This window comes from Rhinopithecus roxellana, chromosome 5, assembly GCF_007565055.1.
Source record: "Rhinopithecus roxellana isolate Shanxi Qingling chromosome 5, ASM756505v1, whole genome shotgun sequence".
Taxonomy (NCBI): domain Eukaryota; kingdom Metazoa; phylum Chordata; class Mammalia; order Primates; family Cercopithecidae; genus Rhinopithecus; species Rhinopithecus roxellana.
Genome location: NC_044553.1, coordinates 173,605,975 through 173,626,688, shown reverse-complemented (window position 1 = coordinate 173,626,688; position 20,714 = coordinate 173,605,975). Strand labels below are relative to the sequence as shown.

The 20,714-nt window shown below is 52.1% G+C and overlaps 1 protein-coding gene across 1 annotated transcript in view; it reads right to left on the bottom strand.

Annotated features, from left to right (window-relative positions):
• The window catches only part of IGDCC4 (immunoglobulin superfamily DCC subclass member 4), a 42,613-nt gene extending 26,640 nt beyond the window's left edge, over nucleotides 1–15,973 (bottom strand). The window contains exons 1-3 of the mRNA XM_010355522.2: nucleotides 15,703–15,973; nucleotides 3,858–4,208; nucleotides 3,020–3,161 (exon numbers count right to left, since the gene is read on the bottom strand). Of these exons, the coding sequence (XP_010353824.2) occupies nucleotides 3,020–3,161; nucleotides 3,858–4,208; nucleotides 15,703–15,772 (563 nt within the window). The 5' untranslated portion in view covers nucleotides 15,773–15,973. The remainder of the gene's footprint in view (nucleotides 1–3,019; nucleotides 3,162–3,857; nucleotides 4,209–15,702) is intronic.
• Nucleotides 15,974–20,714: the final 4,741 nt, after the last annotated feature.

Here is a 20,714-nt window from a genome sequence, read left to right as displayed (position 1 = left end):
TGATCCTCCAATCCCTCATTTAACAATCCAGATAAAAATACCTACCATATTCATATGTACAGACCTGAATGTCCATCAAGTGGTAAGAGAAAAAAAAAATTAAAGTTGCAATATAATCCCATTTTTGTTTTTGAAAAGAAAAGATGATTCAACAAAAACTTAGTATGTACAATAAAATTGATTATTATTATTATTATTTTGAGATGGAGGCTTCCTCTGTCACCCAGGCTGGAGTGCAATGGCGCCATCTTGGCTCACTGCAACCTCTACCTCCTGGGTTTAAGTGATTTTCCTGCCTCAGCCTCCTGAGTAGCTGGGTTTATAGGTGCTGGCCACCATGCCCAGCTAATTTTTGTAATTTTAGTAGAGACAGGGTTTCACCATGTTGACCAGGCTGGTCTTGAACTCCTGACCTCAGATGATCCACCTGCCTCAGCCTCCCAAAGTGCTGGGATTACAGGCGTGAGCCACTGCACCAGGCCTATGTTTTTTTTTTTTTTTTTTAGACAGAGTCTTGCTCTGTCACCCAGGCTGGAGTGAAGTGGTGCTATCTTGGCTCACTGCGACCTCCGCCTCCTGGGTTCAAGTGATTCTCCTGCCTCAGCCTCCTGAGTAGCTGGGATTACAGGCATGTGCCACCACGCCTGGCTAAATTTTGTATTTTTTTTTTTTTTTTGGTAGAGATAGGGTTTCACCAAGTTGGTCAGGCTGGTCTCGAACTCCTGACCTTGTGATCTGCCCACCTCAGCTTCTCAAAGTGCTGGGATTACAGGTGTGAGCCACTGCACCCGGCCTAAGTTTTGTATTTTTTGAGAGATGACGTTTCACCATATTGCCCAGGTTGGTCTCTAACTCCTGAGCTCAAGCGATCCACCCGTCTTGGGTCCCAAAGTGTTGGGAGTACAGGCGTGAGCCACTGCGCCCAGCCATATTGATATGAATTTTAAAAATGCATCTGCTAGGAATATAAATTAAAAGTAAATAGAGGAAAATGTGAAAATGAGAAATACCTACTTTAAAGGATGATTGGAAGGGTTAAGTGAGAAACCATGTAAAAGGCGCAGCACAGTGCCTGGCCCAAGGTACACTCCCATTAAGTGGTTCATGCTGTGACTTTCAACATGGGGAGATTTTGCTGCCCTCTGCTACCTTCTCTGGGGGGCATCAGGAGTAGGCTCTCTCTTGGTTCTCACTTGCCCAGATCATCTGCTCTGGGTTCACAGAACTCCCAGGAGGCAGCCGTCATCACACAGTGGTGAGAGCCTCCACATTTAGAAAGGCACAGAACTGAAAATGTCAGCGTTAGAGAGGCTGAGTCAGCATTTCCCAGGGTTCACCCTGTAGAATGCTCATTCATGGGATGTTAAGGGGCTCCTGGGCAAACGAGCCTGGGAAGTGCTCAATTAAACAAGGTCCACAGATTCTCATTACAGCACTTCTCAGGGTCTTGCCAACTCCAGGAGGGAGATTTACAGGCAGTTTCCTGTTCTTATTTGATCATAGAATACTTCATTCAAGAAACATTTAAAGGGACTAACATTCTATAAAAGCTACACTTTGGGAAAACACAATCTAAATCAACTTTCATTTGTTTTTCCTTTCATGATATAGGTGGGAAGGAGAATAGGCTGGGTGAGAAGTAACTCTCTGAGGACCAGTGGGGCTAACCCATCACCAAAGTCAACAGGATCTCTCTCATTTTTTTTGAGACAGGGTCTCGGTGTGTCACCCGGGCTGGCTGGAATGCAGTGGCATTATCACAGCTCACTGTAGCCTCGATCTCCAAGTGATCTCTCTCAGCCTCCCAAGTAGCAGGGACCACAGGCACCACACTGCCACGTTGGGTTAATTTTTGTATTTTTTATACAGACAGGGTTTCGATATTTTGCATAGGCTGGTCTTGAACTCCTGGGCTCAAGTGATCCTCCTGCTTTGTCCTCCCAAAATGTTGGGATGACAGGTGTGAGTCACCATACCCAACCAGGATCTCTTATGTATGGACCGCTCATCCTCTTCCTCCCTCACAACTGTCTTGTGGCTTTTCTACCTCAAAGTTTCTCCTACAACCCCCAATTTTTTCTACACATGGGCAAAAGTCAGAGGAGCTGGGACAATGCGACACAGGCAAGAGAAGGTTGGTTCCAGAGGAGAAAGGGCAGTGTTTCAGAGCCTGAGGAACCCCACTTCCACCGGGATGGGAGAAGGATCTAGCTGGTAACTACAGCTACGGAGATATAGGGGGAGGACTGCAGGGTGGCTGGGAAAGGCCTTGGAGCCACATTTCCAAAGATATGTAAGAATTTAGCGGGTGATGACTGAGTCATGAGACCAACTCAGAGACCACAGATGGAAATGAGCTTTGTGGTTTCTGGTCACGCTGTATACACATCTGGACCTACCCAGGAAGCCACAAGAGGGACCAAGTCCAGGGCCTAGCCTCTGCTTCCCTTCCGCCCTGGAAACTCTTCCCTGGGATTGCTCTACCCATCCATTGCCTTTACAGAGAGAGGAGAGGGAAAGAGGAAAGACCTCTACAATTCACTTCTCAGAGGGCTGCGCCCCACTGGCTGGAACTGAGAGAGAAGTGATGCATCTAGAGTGGAAACTCCGGAGGAACCCTGAAAAGAGAAAACCTTCCCAGCAGCCTCCAGGAGCCCTCAACAGACAACCAGCTTTCTGCCAATGGCTCACGGCATGGCTTAGGATAAACCACAGCTCCTCTCTGGCCCTCAGTCTCCACAATAAAGCAAGTGGTTGGACTAGATGTGCTGGGAAGGGCTCTACTACGACACCCACCCAGGCTCCACAGCTCAATGGGTGGCTTTCCTCCCAGGGAGCAAAAACTTCTTGTCCAACTTCTCTCTGGGACCAGACATGAGCCAGGAGTCAGGCGGTGGTTGACACTCAAGTCAGCTTAGGTAAATGCAGCTACCTTGACTCTAAGAATCTCAGTTCTGAGCACACCCCAGAGCCCTCTCTACCCCGCCTACCAGGACCCGCTCCTCTACAGGGCACTCACCGAGGCTCCTCAGGCAATGTCACCTGGTCCTTCTCCCAAGTAATGATGGGAGCTGGCAGCCCTTCAATGTGGCACTCAAAGCGAGCTGTCCCGTTCTCCTCCACCGTCTGAGACTCCGGGTGCAGAGAGAAGTCTGCAAGTGCTGGGGACAATGAGACACAGGCAGGGACGGGAGAGGAGTAGGAGAGAGAGGCCACAGCAAGCACAAACAGTGAAACACATCCGCATGGAGACACAGAAACAGAGTCGTAGAAACACAAGCAGAGCCAATTCAGACCGAGGGAGACACAACAAGAAGTGGTGATTAGTGGTCAGATGCTGCCAGCAGAATGAATTCCAAAGCTCCCCTGCCCAACATCATCGTGATGGTCAAACTATACAGTAAGATGCACATTTCTTCTGGCCTGAAAGTTATTTCATGGTGATCTGTGCCTCCTGAGAGCCCCCTAAGGGGTAAGGCTGGAGCGTGGGGTTTGACTCCACATGTTCCACCTGCCTTGCAGGCAGGAGTTCCCTTAGGAGGCAGCTTTGTGCCTCTGACACAAAGGGGGCACTCTGGCAGGCTCCCTGGAGGAAAGCACAAGCCCAGACTCTAGGACTCAAAGGGAAAGAAAGGCAGAAGAAACAGGGGAATGAAGAAGAAGAAGTGGGAAGGTTATGGAATACCCAAGAATGAGGATAGACAATACCAGGAAGAGACCTATTGAGCAGGATGGGAGGCAGGGAAAGGGGGAGTGGGCTCAAGAGAGAGGCATTTGTGTAAGTAACTAACTGCAGATCCCACTTCACACACCCCAAGTCTAGGTTTCAGCCTCAGTCCCCCGATGCAAGCACTTACTGGCAAGCTTGACGACAGCAGCCTGGCTGGCCAGCACTCCGAGGGGGCCGTGGGCCAGGCACGAATAGCTGCCTTCAATGACCCCCACAGCCTCAGGGACTGCCTCGTCACTGCCATTGGGTGCTAGTGGCTGGGACAGCCACAGGGAACCATTAGGCAGCAGTTGTAGGTGGTCGTGCTCCAGCAGGGTGTCCCCATCCTTGCTCCAGGTCACCCTGGTGGGGGGTCCAGTGGCAGCATCCCCCAGGCTACAGTTCAGCACTGCAGCCTGCTCTGGGCCCAGGATCATGTGCAGCGGCCCCACTCCACAGCTCAGCTCCATAGTCGTCTCCTGGGGCAACAGCAGCCTCCCTGCATAGAGGAGGAGCATGGGGCCATCAGTGTGTGTCCCCCCACCTCCCACAGCCTCTGCTCCTGAGTCACCTGAGCAGGGGGGCAAATCAAGGAGAAAGACCTGCATCTGGATCCCGGTTCTCCCCTTACTAACTGACTTTGGGCAAATTGCTGCACTCCTCTGTGCCTGTCTTCCCCTGCTGCTCAATTTCCTCATAGCAGCATTATTCATAATAGCCAAAGAGCGGAAACAACCCAAAAGCCCATCACCTGATAAATGGATAACTGGATTACTCAGCCATCAAAAGGAATGAAGGACTGATGCATGCTACAAGGTAGCATGAAGACTTGACGCTAAGTGAAGGAAGTCAGTCATAAGATGCCACATTTTGCATGATCTCATTTCTATGAAATGCCCAGAGGAGGCAAATCCATAAAGACAGAAAGTGGATTAATGATTGTCAGCGACTAGGGGGAGGAAGGACAGGGATTGACTGCTAATGAGTACAGGGTTTCTTTTGGGGGTGATGAAAATGTTCTAGAATTAGATAGTGGCTGTGGTTGCACAATGTTGTGAATATGAATATACCAAAAACCACTGAGTCGAACACTAAAGGGTGAATTTTGTAGTATGTGAACTGTGTCTCAATGAAAAAAGCATACCAGCCTGGGTAACACAGAGAGACCCCATCTCTACAGATAATGTAAAAAGTTAGCTGTACGTGGAGGCATGCGCCTGTCGTCCCAGCTACTCAGGAGGCTGAAGCAAGGAGGATCGCCTGAGCCTGGAAGTTCAAGGCTACAGTGAGCCACGATCATGCCACTGCACTCCAGCCTGGGTGGCAGAATGAGACCCTGCCTAAAAAAATAAAAAATAAAAATAAAAAAAATAAAAATAAAAAAAGCATAGCAATTCCTTTCTCATAGGGCTGTTGTAAGCATTAAACGAGATGATGTGTGAGAAAAGAATGTAGTGGATGGGCACGGTGGCTCATGCCTGTAATCCTAGCACTTTGGGAGGCTGAGGCAGGTGGATCACGATGTCAGGAGTTCGAGACCAGCCTGACCAACGTGGTGAAACCCCATCTCTACTAAAAATACAAAAACTAGCCAGGTGTGGTGGCACGCACCTATATTCTCAGCTACTCAGGAGGCTGAGGCAGGAGAATCGCTTGAACCCAGGAGGTGGAGGTTGCAGTGAGCCAAGATGGTGCCATTGCACTCCAGCCTGGGTGACAGAATGAGATTCTATCCCCCCCCCCCAAAAAAAAAAGCACAGTTCCTGACACAGAATGGGGGCTCAGTAATGTCATTCCCTACCTTGGAACCTAACAGATCATATTAGTCATTATTACCCAATCAAAAATATGCCACTGGAAGCCAGGCATGGAGGCTCACTCCTGTAACCCCAACACTTTGTGAGGTTGAGGGCCGAGGCAGGAGGATTGCTTAAACCCAGGAGTTACCAGCCTGGGTAACATAGGGAGACTTCATCATTACAAAAAAATTTTTTTTTATTAGCCAATCATGGTGGGAGGATCCCTTGAGCCCAGAAGGTCGAGGCTGAAGTGAGCTGTGATTGTGCCACTGCACTCTAGCCTGGGTAACAGAGTGAGATCCTGTCTAAAATATATACATATGCATATGTAGATCTCTCTCTCGCTCTGTCTCTCTTTATACACAGACACACAGAGGCTAGAAAAATACTGTATCCAAGAAACATTTAAAATGTATTATAAGTGTGAGAAAGTGTGTATGTGTGTGTGTGTGTGTGTGTGTGTGTGTGTGTGTGTGAATGCTATATATTTTGAATGAACAAAACAAAAATAAATCCCAGCTGGTTGGGGGTGCCACCTGGATGAAGGGAAGTCAGACATTTCCCCTTCCCCGACAATGAACTAAGTGAGCAGATCCTGCTGGGAATTAAGTGCCCCAGGTAGGGACTAGACTCAAGCTGGATTCAGAGCCAGCATGAGAGGAGGCTCCCCCATGGCTCATTCCAGGCCCTGGCAGCCTGCAGCCTGGTCTGTCCTGGTGACTGGAGAAGCTTGACACTCCCTGCAGCTAATTTACCCAAGGCCATGCAGGAGGCCAGAGCCAGGATTCAGGTCTCCTGACTCAATCCAGGGTTCTTTTTTCTCCCAAGGCCCCAGAAGAGCCTACAGACCCCAACACTGCCCTTGCCACAAAGAGGAGAGTAGGGAAACAGTAGAGGAAGGGAATGCCATCCCAGGGTCAAGGCAAAAACACACAAAGGCCAATGTTTATTATTGGAACCAATATTCAGCAGGACCCAGCCACCATTATTCACAGAGAAATGGTTGGTTGGTTCTCCCTGTTGTGTCTCCCAACAGTTTGACCTGCTGCCTCCTTGTCTTATAAAAGCTCAGTGGCCCAAGATCCCTTCTTAGGCTCTGATCTGACTCCTTACTTCAAGGCAGAATGGCATGTCTGAGAGGAACCAGGGACAGAGGTTAGGACAATGGCCCATACTCATTACAAGGCAAGTCTGGACTGACAGAGCCACACGGGGACGTGCACAAAACAATGGTGAGGGAACCAGGAGACCCTGGGTTCTAGGTCCAGTTCCATCACAGTCTAGCCATGTGGTTTTGGCCCAGTCTTTTCCCCTTCTGGACCCCAGCTCACTGGAATGTAGCAGGTGACCTCTGAGATTCTATGATTCTATGAATATTCACTGACATGGACACACCTATTTCTGAACAAACATAAAACACCATTGAGACCACACACGAATTGGTAAACATAGCTCTGCACTCCTGAACACATGCACCTTAGTCTCTGCCACACTCTCCAACACCGGGACACACAGGCCAACACTTAGAACCCCTGTGAGTCTCCAGACTCCCTTCCCACCACCTCCAAAGAGGAACGAGAGTGAGGGGAGAAGAGCAGTGATGGCTGCGTGAAATAAGGAGGCCAGGGCCAGGCGCGGTGGCTCAAGCCTGTAATCCCAGCACTTCGGGAGGCCGAGACGGGCGGATCACGAGGTCAGGAGATCGAGACCATCCTGGCGAACACGGTGAAACCCCGTCTCTACTAAAAAATACAAAAAGCTAGCCGGGTGAGGTGGTGGGCGCCTGTAGTCTCAGTTACTCGGGAGGCTGAGGCAGGAGAATGGCGTAAACCCGGGAGGCGGAGCTTGCAGTGAGCTGAGATCCGGCCACTGCACTCCAGCCCGGGCAACAGAGCGAGACTCCGTCTCAAAAAAAAAAAAAGAAAAAAAAAAAGGAGGCCAGGGCAGAAGCCAGGGCTCTGGGATTGCAGTGTGAAGGGCAGACAGAGAGACAGGACCTGACCTGGGCTGCTGCCTTTCTTAATTCATCAGATGGGTTCTGCTGGACACCTCTGGCTACACAACTGGCCTCAGCAGTACTCGTGGGTTCAGCAGGGAGAAGCAGCCCCTGCCCTCACCAAGTTTCCATTCTAATTGGGGAAACCAATGTGGCATTCATGCTACTATGGGCCATGTGCTGTGGTGGAAACAGCTTTTGACCTTGGGGAAGAAGATCAAGGTTTCAACCTTGCTGCTCCACCTACCAGCTCTGTGACAAGCCACTTAACGTTTCTGGGACTCAGTCTCCACATGCATAAAATGAAGATGACACCACTAAGCGTGAAGGAATTAAACAAGACAATGTATGTCAGGGCTACAGCTCAGAGCCTAATAGACATGACTCAAGGAATGGGAGCTTATTCTTTGTTTGTTTGTTCTTTCGACAGTTGTGCTCTGTTGCCCAGGCTGGAGTGCAGTGGCACGATCTGAGCTCACTGCAACCTCCACCTGCTGGGTTCAAGTGATTCTCCTGCCTCAGCCTCCTATGTAGCTGGGATTATAGGCATGCGCCATCACACCTGACTAATATTTGTATTCTTAGTAGGGACAGGGTTTCACCATGTTGGCCAGGCTGGTCTCGAACTGCTGACCTCAAGTGATCTGGCTGCCTTGGCCTCCCAAAGTGCTGGAATTACAGGCATGAGCCACCATGCCCGGTGGGGAGCTTATTCTTTAAAGGCACTTTGTAACTGTAAAGGGCTGTACAAGTGCTATTTGCTGTTCTTATCATCCAGTCCCTTCTATCTCGAAGGCCCTGGATGCCATGATTCAAGTACAGGGTAGGGGGAAGGCAAGCCCGACTCTCAGCCCAGCGGCTTCCAAATACCCATTCCAGCCACTAAGCAGTAGGTTTGGATTTCAGGGGAGAAAACCCCCACAGGACATGAATCCCTGAGCCCTCCGGCAGCCTCCCTGCCCCCTAAAGCATGTCCCGGGCTTGGAAAATCCCCTGCTGCGCTGAACAAACAATGTGAACAGTTGGGGCCCGAGCAGCTGCTGGGTATGTCAGCAGCCTGGGCTCTGGCAAGCAGGACGGCCGCCAGAGGGGCTGGCGGCTGGCTGGGGAGCCCAGAGGAGGCTCCGATTCCCTTCCTGAATATTCATGGATCAGCAGATGTCTGGCTTCCCCACCTCTGAGGAACTCAGCAAGGCAGGAACAGGGAAAGCAACAGGGACGTAGACACAGAGAGAAGAGGGGGTCCTCCTCAGACAGCAGCAGTGCTGTGCCAGCAGCCCAAGACAGCCCATTTTAGTGGAAACGTCTGTGAAGCCTGAGAATCCTCATTCCACAGATGGGGAAACTGAGGCTTGGGGAGGGGTCTCATCTCTCTGGGAGACAGTCTGGGAAAACTGCCCTCTTTGACTTTTTGGGGATGAACCCAGCATTGAGGAGACAACTGCTCCTGAATAAGAGGGTTCTCTCTGCCTCTGTGCCAACCTGATTTCTGTGCCCAGGAAGCGTATCCTTAGGGACTCAGGTGCCAGCCCTTCTATGAGGCTGCTCCTGCCTTCCCAGGTAAAGTTTTTCCTAAGTCTCAAACCGAAAGCCACTTGGAGGTCCCTTCTCTTGCCTAGACAGACAAGGGGGTGTGGTGGGGCAAGCCTGGCCTCAGAGTCCTGGGTTCTAGGTCCAGTCATTTGTTGCATGACCTGGTGTGAGCTACTTTTGTCCTTTCGGCCTCAGTTTCCCCAATCTTAAAATGAGGAGTCTCCAAACTTCTCACACATTTTCATCCAAATCCTCCCAGCAGCAGAGGAACACATATTTACAAGGCTCACCGCCTGCTTAAAATGTTTTGCCTTTTAAACCTCTAGCACATTTTGCAGTCTGCTCCGTAACTCAGCAATATTTGTTTTAATATAATTGTGCTTTCCATACCACCAAATCTTTTCACAAAAGATGCTCTGGGGAGGGGACCCTATTTGTCCAGGAGCTTCATGGCCAGCACTTTCTTGCCACCCCAACCCACTGTCATGGCTGACCCCCAACGTTTTTAGCCCTCCCTCTCAGGGCGGGGGTGGACACATTGCAGGTGCCCAGAGGACACTTGCTGCCCGCCAGCTGTCTTGAGGGGGCCGCCCCTCCCATAATCCCTTCTCCTCAATCTCCTCAGTGAGACCCTGCCACAGACACAGAGCTGCTGCATTTGGAAACCCTAGGGCCACCTCTCAGTCTCCTTTTTCTGACAGATTATTTTACCCACTTACAGGATAAATTGGATTTTATGAGGCCAATTAGAACCCAGACAGAAAGGAGATTCGCTGCTGAGCTCCAGGGCCAGCTCAATGCTGTTTCGTGGGATTAGTGGAGGCCTGGCGTGAGTTCCATTTTTCAGTGAATTCTTAGGGAAGGGGTGTATAGCTGGGGGAGGGGAACAACGAGGCCAAGATGGCTCCTTCATTAAGCCAGGAACTTGCCACAAACATCACATCAGTGCCTCCTCACTTCTGAATTTCAGGGCCCAACAGATTTACTACTTGTTTTCAGCCCAGGAGAAATTCCCCACGACACCATCACCATTCTCCTTTCCCAGGGAACACAAGTCGGTTCCTTCCAGAAACCTCCCTTCCCGCCCCCCACCTTGGCTACCTCCCTTACCACATGCTGAGCCCCTCCCCCCAACAGCTGGAAGGAGAGTTGGGACAGTTGCCTGGGACACAAGGAAGGCCTCAGCTCTCCCTTAATCTGCAATCCTGAGGGGAGAGGCTTAGCCTCAGCCTATCCGACAGCAAAGCCAGGCTCAGCTTGACCTGCCTACCTCCCGCTCCCCTGAGACCCTTTGCCCCTCCACACACAGCGAACCATGGCCAGTTCTCTGAAAACACATCCTGTTCCATGCATTGCTGGTGCTGCTCTCACTCCCTAGAACAGCTGTGATATCTCTGGTTGCATCAGACACCTCTCCTTTTTCTGCCCCGTAGAACGCTGGCACCCCCATCATCGTAGTTGTCACTCCAGATTTTTTTTTGATGGGGGAGATGGAGTCTCACTCTGTCACCCAGGTTGGAGTGCAGTGGCATGATCTCAGCTCACTGCAACCTCTGCCACCCAGGTTCAAGTGATTCTCTTACTTCAGCCTCTTAAGTAGCTGGGACTACAGGTGTGTGCCACCACGCCCACCTAGTTTTTGTATTTTTTGGTAGGAAGGGATTTCACCATGTTGGCCAGGCTGGTCTCAAACTCCTGACCTCAAGGGATCCGCCCACCTCGGCCTCCCAAAGTGCTGAGATTACAGGTGTGAGCCATCACGCCCAGCCTTCACTCTAGGTTTTTGACTTGCCTTTCTCCTCAACTAGGCACCAAAGTCTTGGGGTTATGTCTTAGTCAGCTTTCTAAATCCTCAGTACCCGGAACAGTGCCTAACACACAGCAGGTGCTCAATAAATATTTCTTGAATGGATGAGTGAACCCATGAAAACATCCTCAAAAAGATAAGACACAGAAGACACAGAACCCCCTGTGCTTTTCCAAGCATCAGTTTCCTTATCTGTAAAAACAATAGTAACTCCCTTCAGGGCGGGAGATGTCAGGAAGACATGTGGAAACTGCCTAGCACGCTGTGTGGCATCCAGTCGACACGATACGCTTGAAAAGCAGAGACAGAACAGCAAGTCCACACTGAAAGAAACCCTGTATTTAAACATGACCAGGCTGGGGAGATCACTACCTTGCCTGTCCTCTTGCTGTATGGCTCATATGGTTAAAAAATATATTTCCCTTGTGCCCACCTGTCTCTCCCGGTATGTTCTGCTCACTGGCCAGAACTCTGTCCTGGAAACTATCTAACAAGGTAATGAGCCCCTTATAGAACCATCCAGGAGCCTTGGGTCTGCACCTGAAGGACAGCTTACTGGTCCTTGCTTCCCTGATCCCAAGGACCCCATGGGCCCCCAAATCCAGAGGATACCTCCTCAGCCTCAGCAGTGAGGCAGTAGTAGCTGGCAGCCCAGTTGGCACAGGTAACAGGGTTTGATTTCTCTGCATGTCGGGCCCCAAAACATACTCTCTGGTTTTCCTTCCCTGGCCCCCTAGCTCCTGTCACCCACCTCTGACCAGGCTGGGGTCCTCTCCCTCAGAGCCATGCATACTCCTCCCCCTGCCCCCAAGCCTGCCTGGTAGACATCTGTTCTGCATCTGGAATTCTGTATCAAGTCTGGTTGCTGTACCATGGGAGAGAATAGAAAGAGGTGGGTGGGGGGTAAGTGGAGGAGGGTGGATTCCAGCGCCCAGATAGACCTACTTGAGGGGAGAGCCTAAAGCTGATAATGTCTCATATGGTACAGAGGAGTGCAGAGAGTGGACTTGGGTATCCCTAGAAAGGGTGGTTCCATTTCAGTCCCTCATCATGTAACTTTGGGAAGTCACTCAGTTTTCTCATCTGTAAAACAGGCTCATGCTAAAATTATTTCTTCTTTTTTTTCTCTTTTTTCTTTTGAGACAGAGTCTCACTCTGTTGCACAGGGAGGAGAACAGTGGTACAGTGGTGCGAGCTATCACAGCTTACCACAGTCTTGAACTCCTGGGCTCAAGCAATCCTCCCACTTCGGCCTCCTGAGCAGCAAGGATAACAGTGCACACCAACATGCCTGCCACGCTTTTTTTTTTTTCTTTTTTTTTCGTAGAAATGAGGTTTCAATATGTCTCCCAGTCTGGTCTCAAACTCAGCTCAAGCGATCCTCCTGCCTCAGCCACACAAAGTGCTGGGATTACAGGTATGAGCCACGCATGGCACCTGGACTGAAATTATTTCTAAGTTCCTTTCAGTGCTGACATTCAACGATGCACTAATTGTGAAATTGCTTAACTTGAAAGAGAGAACTTTAGGAGAAAAGAAATGCTAATTTACATGTAAACGTGTGTTTGAGTCATGAAAGCAAACAGAGGATCAATGGAGGTTGAGATACCTTCTGGATAAGATTCATTATTAAAAGAAACTCCCACTGTTTGACCTGGTTCCTAACCTCCAAGATGGGGAGAGAGACCCACCCCAAATGACTGAGATTGGCCTCTGAGCCTCTGGGCTGAGAAAGGGATAGAGGAGGGGGAGAGTTCCCAGGAGAGGAGAAAGCTCTCAAGTTCTTAGAGGCCTCCTATGACTGACCTCTAGGCTCCCCACCCTCCGAATTCTGACTTGAGAAGAAGGGAGAGCCGAGAGCACCACCTTTGTGCATGTGATAAGAACAGAGCTCGGCTTCTTGCCACTCGCTCACACAGGAGTCCCAGTCCCTGACGCAAGAACAGTGTTGGGAGGAGATGGGCAGGCACAGGCATCATCCTAACCCCAATATCAGTCCTTCATTCTGCTTCATGTTTTTGTTTTGTTTTGTTTTTTGAGACGGAGTCTCACTTTGTCGCCCAGGCTAGAGTGCAGTGGCACGATCTCAGCTCACTGCAATCTCCACCTCCCAGGTTCAAACGATTCTCGTGTCTCAGACTCCCAAGTAGCTGGGATTACAGGCATGCACACCACACCTGGTTAATTTGTGTATTTTTAGTAGATATGGGGTTTCACCATGTTGGCCAGGCTGGTGTTGAACTTCTGACTTCATGTGATCTGCCTGCCTCAGCCTCCCAAAGTGCTGGGATTACAGGCGTGAACCACCGCGCCTGGCCTATTTCTTACTTTCCTCTGTCTCACCCCCTACAAATTCAATCTATCCTCAAGTTCTACTGATTCTATTTCCTGAAAACCTCTGGAATGCAGCCACTCCAGCTCAACCCCAACTGCCACTATGCTAGTTGCCAGCATCCTCTCTTCTGGATTGCCACAACAGCTTCTGAGGAGCCCAGGTGTTGGAGCTTCCTGCCTCCAGCCCCACCCAATCCATCCTCCACAATGGCTGGAATGAGATGATGCAAAGCTGATCTTAAATCCTGTCAAGGGCTCACGGCACTCTCAGGCCAGAAACCTTGGTGGGCCCTGGAAAGCCCTTTGTGAGCTGGATCTAGCTCCCCTCTTCGGCCTCCTGTCTTGATACTGCCTGACCTCTTTCCATGCTTCCCCTACCTGCCCCACACCCACCCCTTGTCCCTAAACTCCAGCTAGCTAGGTTTAGTTTAATCCAATGATCTAAACTAAATCACCTCTGAACGTTTGCACATGCTGTTCTCTGGAAAACTGTCCCCATCATCATTCTCCTTCTACAGGGCTAACTCCATGTTGGGCTCTACTACTCATCACTTTCTTCAGAAAGCCTTTGCTGACCTTCCCAGACCGGTGTAAGAGCCCCTCCTCCTTGCCTCTTCCCCGGCACTGTAGGGGACTTGTCAGTTTCCCCCTCCACCGGACTGAAAGCTTTGCACCAGGGACTAGGTCTGCCTCCTTATTGACTATATTCTAGGCACTAGGCACAAGCTAGCTTACAAAAGGTGCTCCATAAATATTTGTTGAATGAATGAATGACCTCGGTACAGATCAGGGTGGCTAGTCATAACTCGACTGGAGTGTCCCCAGGCCTGCTGAGATTTGGAGGACTAGGGCAAGCTGTTGTAGCCGCTCACACTGCAACCAAGAGACGTCGCAACTCGGTCCCTCGCCTACTTTGTGCACTGGGGAGCAGGGAGAGGCCAGGGAAGCTGGGTCCCTCGCAGGAGGTCCTAAAGGCACTGGATAATGCGCCGGTGCGGTTCCCAGCCCCGATGCGGTTTTGCTGGGTGACCCTGAGCTCGTTCCACGAGCCCTAGGAATAGCGGAAGGTGGGGCAGGGGAACTATTCCTTAATCCCCTGAGCTCCGGGAGGACAAACGCCTCTCTGACACTTCTCCGCCCCTTTCACCTGACAAGCCAGGTCCCCCAGCTCCCCTGGCCCAGCAGCCGAAACCCAGCCCCGCAGCGGCCTCCAGCTTAATCCGCGGTTGGGACTGGAAAGGGGCGTGTCTTTGTAGGGACAGAAGGGGTCCGAGCAGTTCCAGGCACTTTCCCACCCGCTGTTTGGTTTTCCTGGAGATGGGCCTGGGGCTGGCCAGGCGAAGGCTCCTTCCCCCGCCTCCCTCCCACGTGGCCTGGCTGAGTCTCTCTGGAAAGCTGCAGCAGCTGGAGAGAAATCCCCCTCCCCACCCCCACCTCCAAGTCCCTCCCCGACTCTCCCCGGACACATCCTCAGCTCCCCCCTCCGCGGGGAAGGCGAGAACTAGACGAACAAAGCGGCCAGCCCATCCCCCTCCCAGTCCTGCCACCTACACTCTCCATGGGCCGCCCCCAAACGCACACGGGACAGGAAGCAACAGAGCTGTGGGTGGAAGCGGGAACCCTAGATACACACCCTGGGGACTCCGCTATCCCCTCCCCAGCCCTTTCTCCAGCTTGGACAACTCTTGACTTACCCCGCACCCACTCCGCACTGGGCTGCGGACTGGATGAGGCCCTGATGACCTCGTCCACGCTTCCCGGGTCGGCCCCTGGAGGGTGGGGCCGGGGTGACACGCGTCCCATCCTGAGAACGAGCGCTGGACATGCCCACGAAAGCAAATGGTTTCCTGCCCCCTCCCCCAGTCCACTGCGGGCCACAGGTTTTGGGGAGCAACACCTCCCCCTACCCCTCCTTAACCGGCCCCAGGAACCACACCCACTGGGCAAAGTTGAGTGTTGTTTTATCACCACCACCCCCAGTCAATCGGCATCCATCGCTCTGTCCCCCACTACGGGCAAGGACACTTCCCAAATGCCAAGGCCAAATATTAGCTCAGCCCCATAAACACAGTTGCACACGCACCCGACCCAAATGGAGGTGCAGACACAACCCCAGTCCCCTCCTCTTTCACACACACTCTCAACCCAAGACACGCGCAGGCAAGGCAGAGCCCGCCCCGCGAAAGCCACCGACACCGCAGCTACCCGCCCCGCCGATGCCACGCCGCGACCGTGGCACGCACTGCGGAACACGGCGGGAGCACTCCCAGCACACACACACACACACACGACTCCAGACTCTGCGAACCAAAGACACACACTCAGTGCGGACAAGCACGCGCCGCAAACGACCCCCGGCCGCAGCTCGCATATCCCCGCGCAGGCACCGCGGGCACCGGGACACGCAGTCCCCGCACTTGCTCGGGACCCAGGCTCGCGCCAGCCCCGCAGCCCGATGCAGCCCAGGGCGCGGGCGCACCCTCACGCCGCAGCCGCTCCCGTCTCTCTGGGCGCCCGCCCTTACCGCGCGCGGCCAGCAGGCAGAAGGTCAGCGCGAGGAGCCCGCGGCCGCGGCCGGCGTCCCCCCGCGCCATGGGGCTGGGCTCCGGCCGCCGCCGCCGCCGCCTCCCCGCGCCTCGGCCGCCGCCGCGGGGGGAGGGCGCGCCGGGCGTCAGTGGCCCGGGGAGGCGCGGCGCCGCGGGCGGGGGCGCGGCCTCGGGGGCCCGGGCCCGAGCTGGGGCCGGCGCGGGGGCCGTGGCCGCTGCCGCCTCGCCCGCCCCTCCATCGCCATATTGGGCGAGCAGCCCGGGCGGGGGCGCCCGGCGAGTGCGGCCGCCCTGGCCCTGCAGGGGACCCTGCGCCCGGGCACCACGGCCCTGAGCCGCGCGGGGCCTCTGCTGGGCCCGGGTCTGCGTCCCGGTGCCTCGCCCTCTCCGGGTCGCCTCGGGTCCCCGTGAGGCCGCCTGTTGCTGGGTCTGTCTCTTAGTCTCCCTGTCTCTGAGTCTCCTTGTCTCTCTGCCTCGGCGTCTCTATTTTTTCTCCCTGTTGCTGCCTCGGGGTCTCCTCCGTCTCCGTTCCAGGCTCAGGGGAGGCAGATTCAGGGCCACGGTCTTTGTCCGAATGGCCCCCTTGCCACCCGAGCCCAGTCCAGTCCAGCACAGGTGCTGGCCTGAATGCTGATTCGCTTCTCCACACGCTGTGCAAGCCGACCCGCAGAGATCATGATAGTTCCTCCTCATCCCCATTTCCAGTGCCATCCCAAACCAAGGGCTTCTCTTGGCCTCATTCCCTTGCTCTGGCAGTAACCAACACAGGCAGGACCCTTTTACGCTACCTTCAAGCACTACCATATTCAGAAGTCGTCGCATGGGGAAACTGAGGCTGGGGGCTGTGAAGTGACTTGCCCAAGGACAGGAGTCTAGGGAGCAGCAGTTGCAGGACCTGAACGTTGGTTTTCTGACTTCAGAAGGTCATCTCCACCCCCTCACCCTGCCTCTGCTGTCCAGTATTTACTGAACTACCCTTTCTCTCATTCTTCAACGGTAGTTTCTCTAACCTACCTAGCCAGACTGCTTGCCTCAGTATCCCGCAAATATTTCTTGTTCTACAGCCAAGGGTTCAATTGTCAGGCTAGGGTGGGGAAAAGAGTACAGATTTCAATGACCTAGTTAAGGTCCTTTCCAACTCCAAGATGCCATAGTTCTTCCCTTCCAAGTGTTCCTGTGTCTTAGAGCCATCTTGTCTCTACACCTATCTGTTGTCAGTTAACCCTCAATAATCTGTGCTGCTTTGCATATCTAACAGGCCTGGCGTTTATTCATTCATTGCCACGCCCCATCTTCACTTGCTCTATCAGCAGCATTTGACTTAGTGGATCACTCCCTCTTCCTTGAAACACTTGCTTCCCTTAGTGATCTCATCTGGTCCTCAAGGCTTTAAAGAGCATCTTTATGCTAATGATGTCCAAATGTATACTTTCAGCCTAGACCATCTTTCCTGAACCCCGGACTTGTGTATCCAGTCATCTATGCCCCAGTTCCTTTAGCTGTCTGGTAGACAAACTTATCCTGATCTTTTCTATCCATCTTTCTCCTCCCACAGTCTTCCTCATCTCAGTTCCTAGCAGCTCCATCTTTTCCTGTTGCCCAGGTCAAAAATGTAGAGGCCAGGCGTGGTAGCTCATGCCTGCAATCCCAGCACTTTGGGAGGCCGAGGTGGGAGGATTGCTTGAGGCCAGGGGTTCAAGACCAACCTGGCCAGCATAGCGAGACCCCCATCTCTGTTTTTAAAAATATAGAGTCATCTCTTACTCTTCCTGTTCGGATCCTTCACCCTCCACTTACTCACTGTGGCCTTAGTCCAAGACCTGTCACCTCTCACCTGGATTGTCCCAGTAAAGTCCTCATTGATCTCTTTCTGTCCTTGTCCTCCTTGAGTGTTTTTCTCAATAGAGCAGCCAGAGTGATCCTGTTAAAATGAGATCATGCCACTTCTCTGCTAGAAACCCACCAGTGGCTCCTACGTCAGAGCAAACGCCAAAGTCCTTATTGTGACTCACAAGGCCTATCTGATCTGTAGGCTTGGTTTTTGTTTTTTTTTTTTTTTTTTTGAGACGGAGTCTCGCTCTGTCGCCCAGGCTGGAGTGAAGTGCCCCGATCTCAGCTCACTGCGAGCTCCGCCTCCCGGTTTATGCCATTCTCCTGCCTCAGCCTCCTGAGCAACCTTGCCCGGCTAGTTTTTTGTATTTTTTAGTAGAGACGGGGTTTCACCGTGTTCGCCAGGATGGCCTCAATCTCCTGACCTCGTGATCCACCCGTCTCGGCCTCCCAAAGTGCTGGGATTACAGGCTTGAGCCACCGCGCCCGGCCCTGTAGGCTTGTTTTACTCTCTGACTTCCCCTTTGACATCACCCCCTCTGCTCACCACCTCTCCAGCCACACCATCCTCCTTGCTGTAACTTGATCGCAGGCAGTCTCCTCCCCTCCAGCTTCAAGACCTTTGTCCTGCCAGTGCAAGTCCAAAGGTCTGTTCCCTCATACTGGATACCCTAAACGCTTTCTCACAACTCCACCAGCAGTCTTCCTATCCCCTTTCCCTGCTGTCTATTCTTGTCTTTAACTGTCCCTTTCTTTTTTGTTTTCTTTTCTTTCTTTTTCTATTTTTTTTTTTTTTTTTTTTTTGAGATAGAGCCTTACTCTATCCCCCAGGCTGGAGGGCAGTGGCTCACTGCAACCTCCGCCCCCTGGGTTCAAGCGATTCTTGGGACTCAGCCTCTCAAGTAGCTAGGACTACAGGCCTGCGCCACCACGCCCAGCTACTTTTTTGTATTTTTAATAGAGACGGGGTTTCATCATTTGGTCAGGCTGGTCTTGAACTCCTGATCTCAAGTGATCCACCTGCCTTGGACTTCCAAAGTGCTGGGATTACAGGTGTGAATCACCACGCCTGGCCAACACTTGTGCCTCCCTCCCTCCCTCCCTCCCTCCCTTCCTTCCTTCCTTTCTTTTTTTTTTTTTTTTTGATGGAGTCTCACTCTGTCGCCCAGGCTGGAGTGCAGTGGTGCGATCTCAGCTGACTGCAACCTCCACCTCCCAGGTTCAAGCAAGTCTCCAGCCTCAGCCTCCCGAATAGCTGTGATTACAGGTGCCTGCCACCATGCCCGACTAATGTTTTGTATTTTTAGTAGAGACAGGGTTTCACCATGTTGGCCAAGCTGGTCTCAAACTCCTGACCTCAGGTGATCCACCCACCTCGACCTCCCAAAGTTCTGGGATTACAGGTATGAGCCACTGCGCACGGCCAACACTTGTAACTTACTAACATGCTCTACATTTTACTTATTTTCAATCTGTTTCCCCACTCCCCACAATCACAATGTGTGCTTCATGAGGATAGGGATTTTAAAAAAATTTTTTTGCTAGGTTCACTGCTGAATGCTAGGCGCTAAACCAGTATCTCACACTGTGTAGGTGCCAGGGAACCCAGATAAAAAATACAAGTCACTACTCACAAGGACAGTAGTGTCCTAAATGGCATGGGATGGCAGGGAGGATGGAACAAAAAGAGGAGGGATTTACCATGTGTGGGGTATGGGGACATGGAGGTTGAGAAAGAATGCTTCACAGAACTATTGATTGTTGCGGATGTTTACCATAGGTCTGGACAATTGAAAAGGCTAGAACTGACAGGGTGGTGGAAGAAACTCCCTCTGCAGAGGCCCTGGGCTGTGAGAGCATAGGGAAGCGTGCTCTTCCTGCCTGGAAATGGCATATCCAGTCATTGATTCAAGGGGCACCTGTTATGGGTTAGGCCCTACTCTGGGCACTGGGAGCAGACTGGTGAGCAAGAGGAATCTTGCCTGAATGGTGCTTAGGCTACTGAGGGAGATGGACAAATGTAATAGTCTGTGATGGGGTACAAGGAGGAGGGGCACTCAGGCCAGACCTGGGGGAAGCAGAGAAGTCTTGTAGGAAAGACAGTGTAAGCAGAGTGCAGGAGGTGTGGACTGGGCAGGACAGCAGGGGCAGGACATGAAGCCAAACAGGGAGACCAGGGCCGGATAGACCGGCCTCATAGGTTATCTAGAAAGCAGTTGATTTAACTGTCAATGGAATGAATGAATGAACAAGGTGTTGCCATATAGAGAGACTAATTCCACCGGCCACATACAAAAATCCAATTAATTTATCTGTATTCATATCTCAGTATACGGACTCTGGGTGGGGAGTAAATGTGAGAGGAGGACGGATGGAGTTACAGGTTCAGGCCAGCCAAGCCCAGCAGAAGGAGTCAGAACCATGGTTCTTGTCCTGCCTTGGTTGCAGACTTGCTGCATGACCTCAGGCAAATTCCATCCTCTCTCTGGGCCTCAGTTTCATCACTGAGACAAAAGGGTTGGGGTATGATGTACATTTCTTTTTTTTTTTTTTTTTTTTTTTTTTTTTTGAGACGGAGTCTCGCTCTGTCGCCCAGGCTGGAGTGCAGTGGCCGGATCTCAGCTCACTGCAAGCTCCGCCTCCCGGGTTTACGCCATTCTCCTGCCTCAGCCTCCCGAGTAGCTGGACTACAGGCGCCCGCCACCTCGCCCGGCTAGTTTTCTGTATTTTTTAGTAGAGACGGGGTTTCACCGTGTTAGCCAGGATGGTCTCGATCTCCTGAGCTCGTGATCCGCCCGTCTCGGCCTCCCAAAGTGCTGGGATTACAGGCTTGAGCCACCGCGCCCGGCCTTATGATGTACATTTCTAACCAGTTCCAGAGTTCACAACATTAAAAGTGGATATAGCACCTGTTTTAATTTCTTTTTAAAAATCAATCAGGCTGAGCGCAGTGGCTCATGCCTGTAATCCCAGCACTTTGGGAGGCCGAGGCGGGTGGATCACCTGAGGTCAGGAGTTGGAGACCAGCCTGCCCAATATGATGAAAGCCCATCTCTACTAAAAATATAAAAATTAGCCAGGCGTGGTGGCACACACCTGTAATCCCCGCTACTCGGGAGGCTGAGACAGGAGAATCGCTTGAACCCGGGAGGCGGAGGCT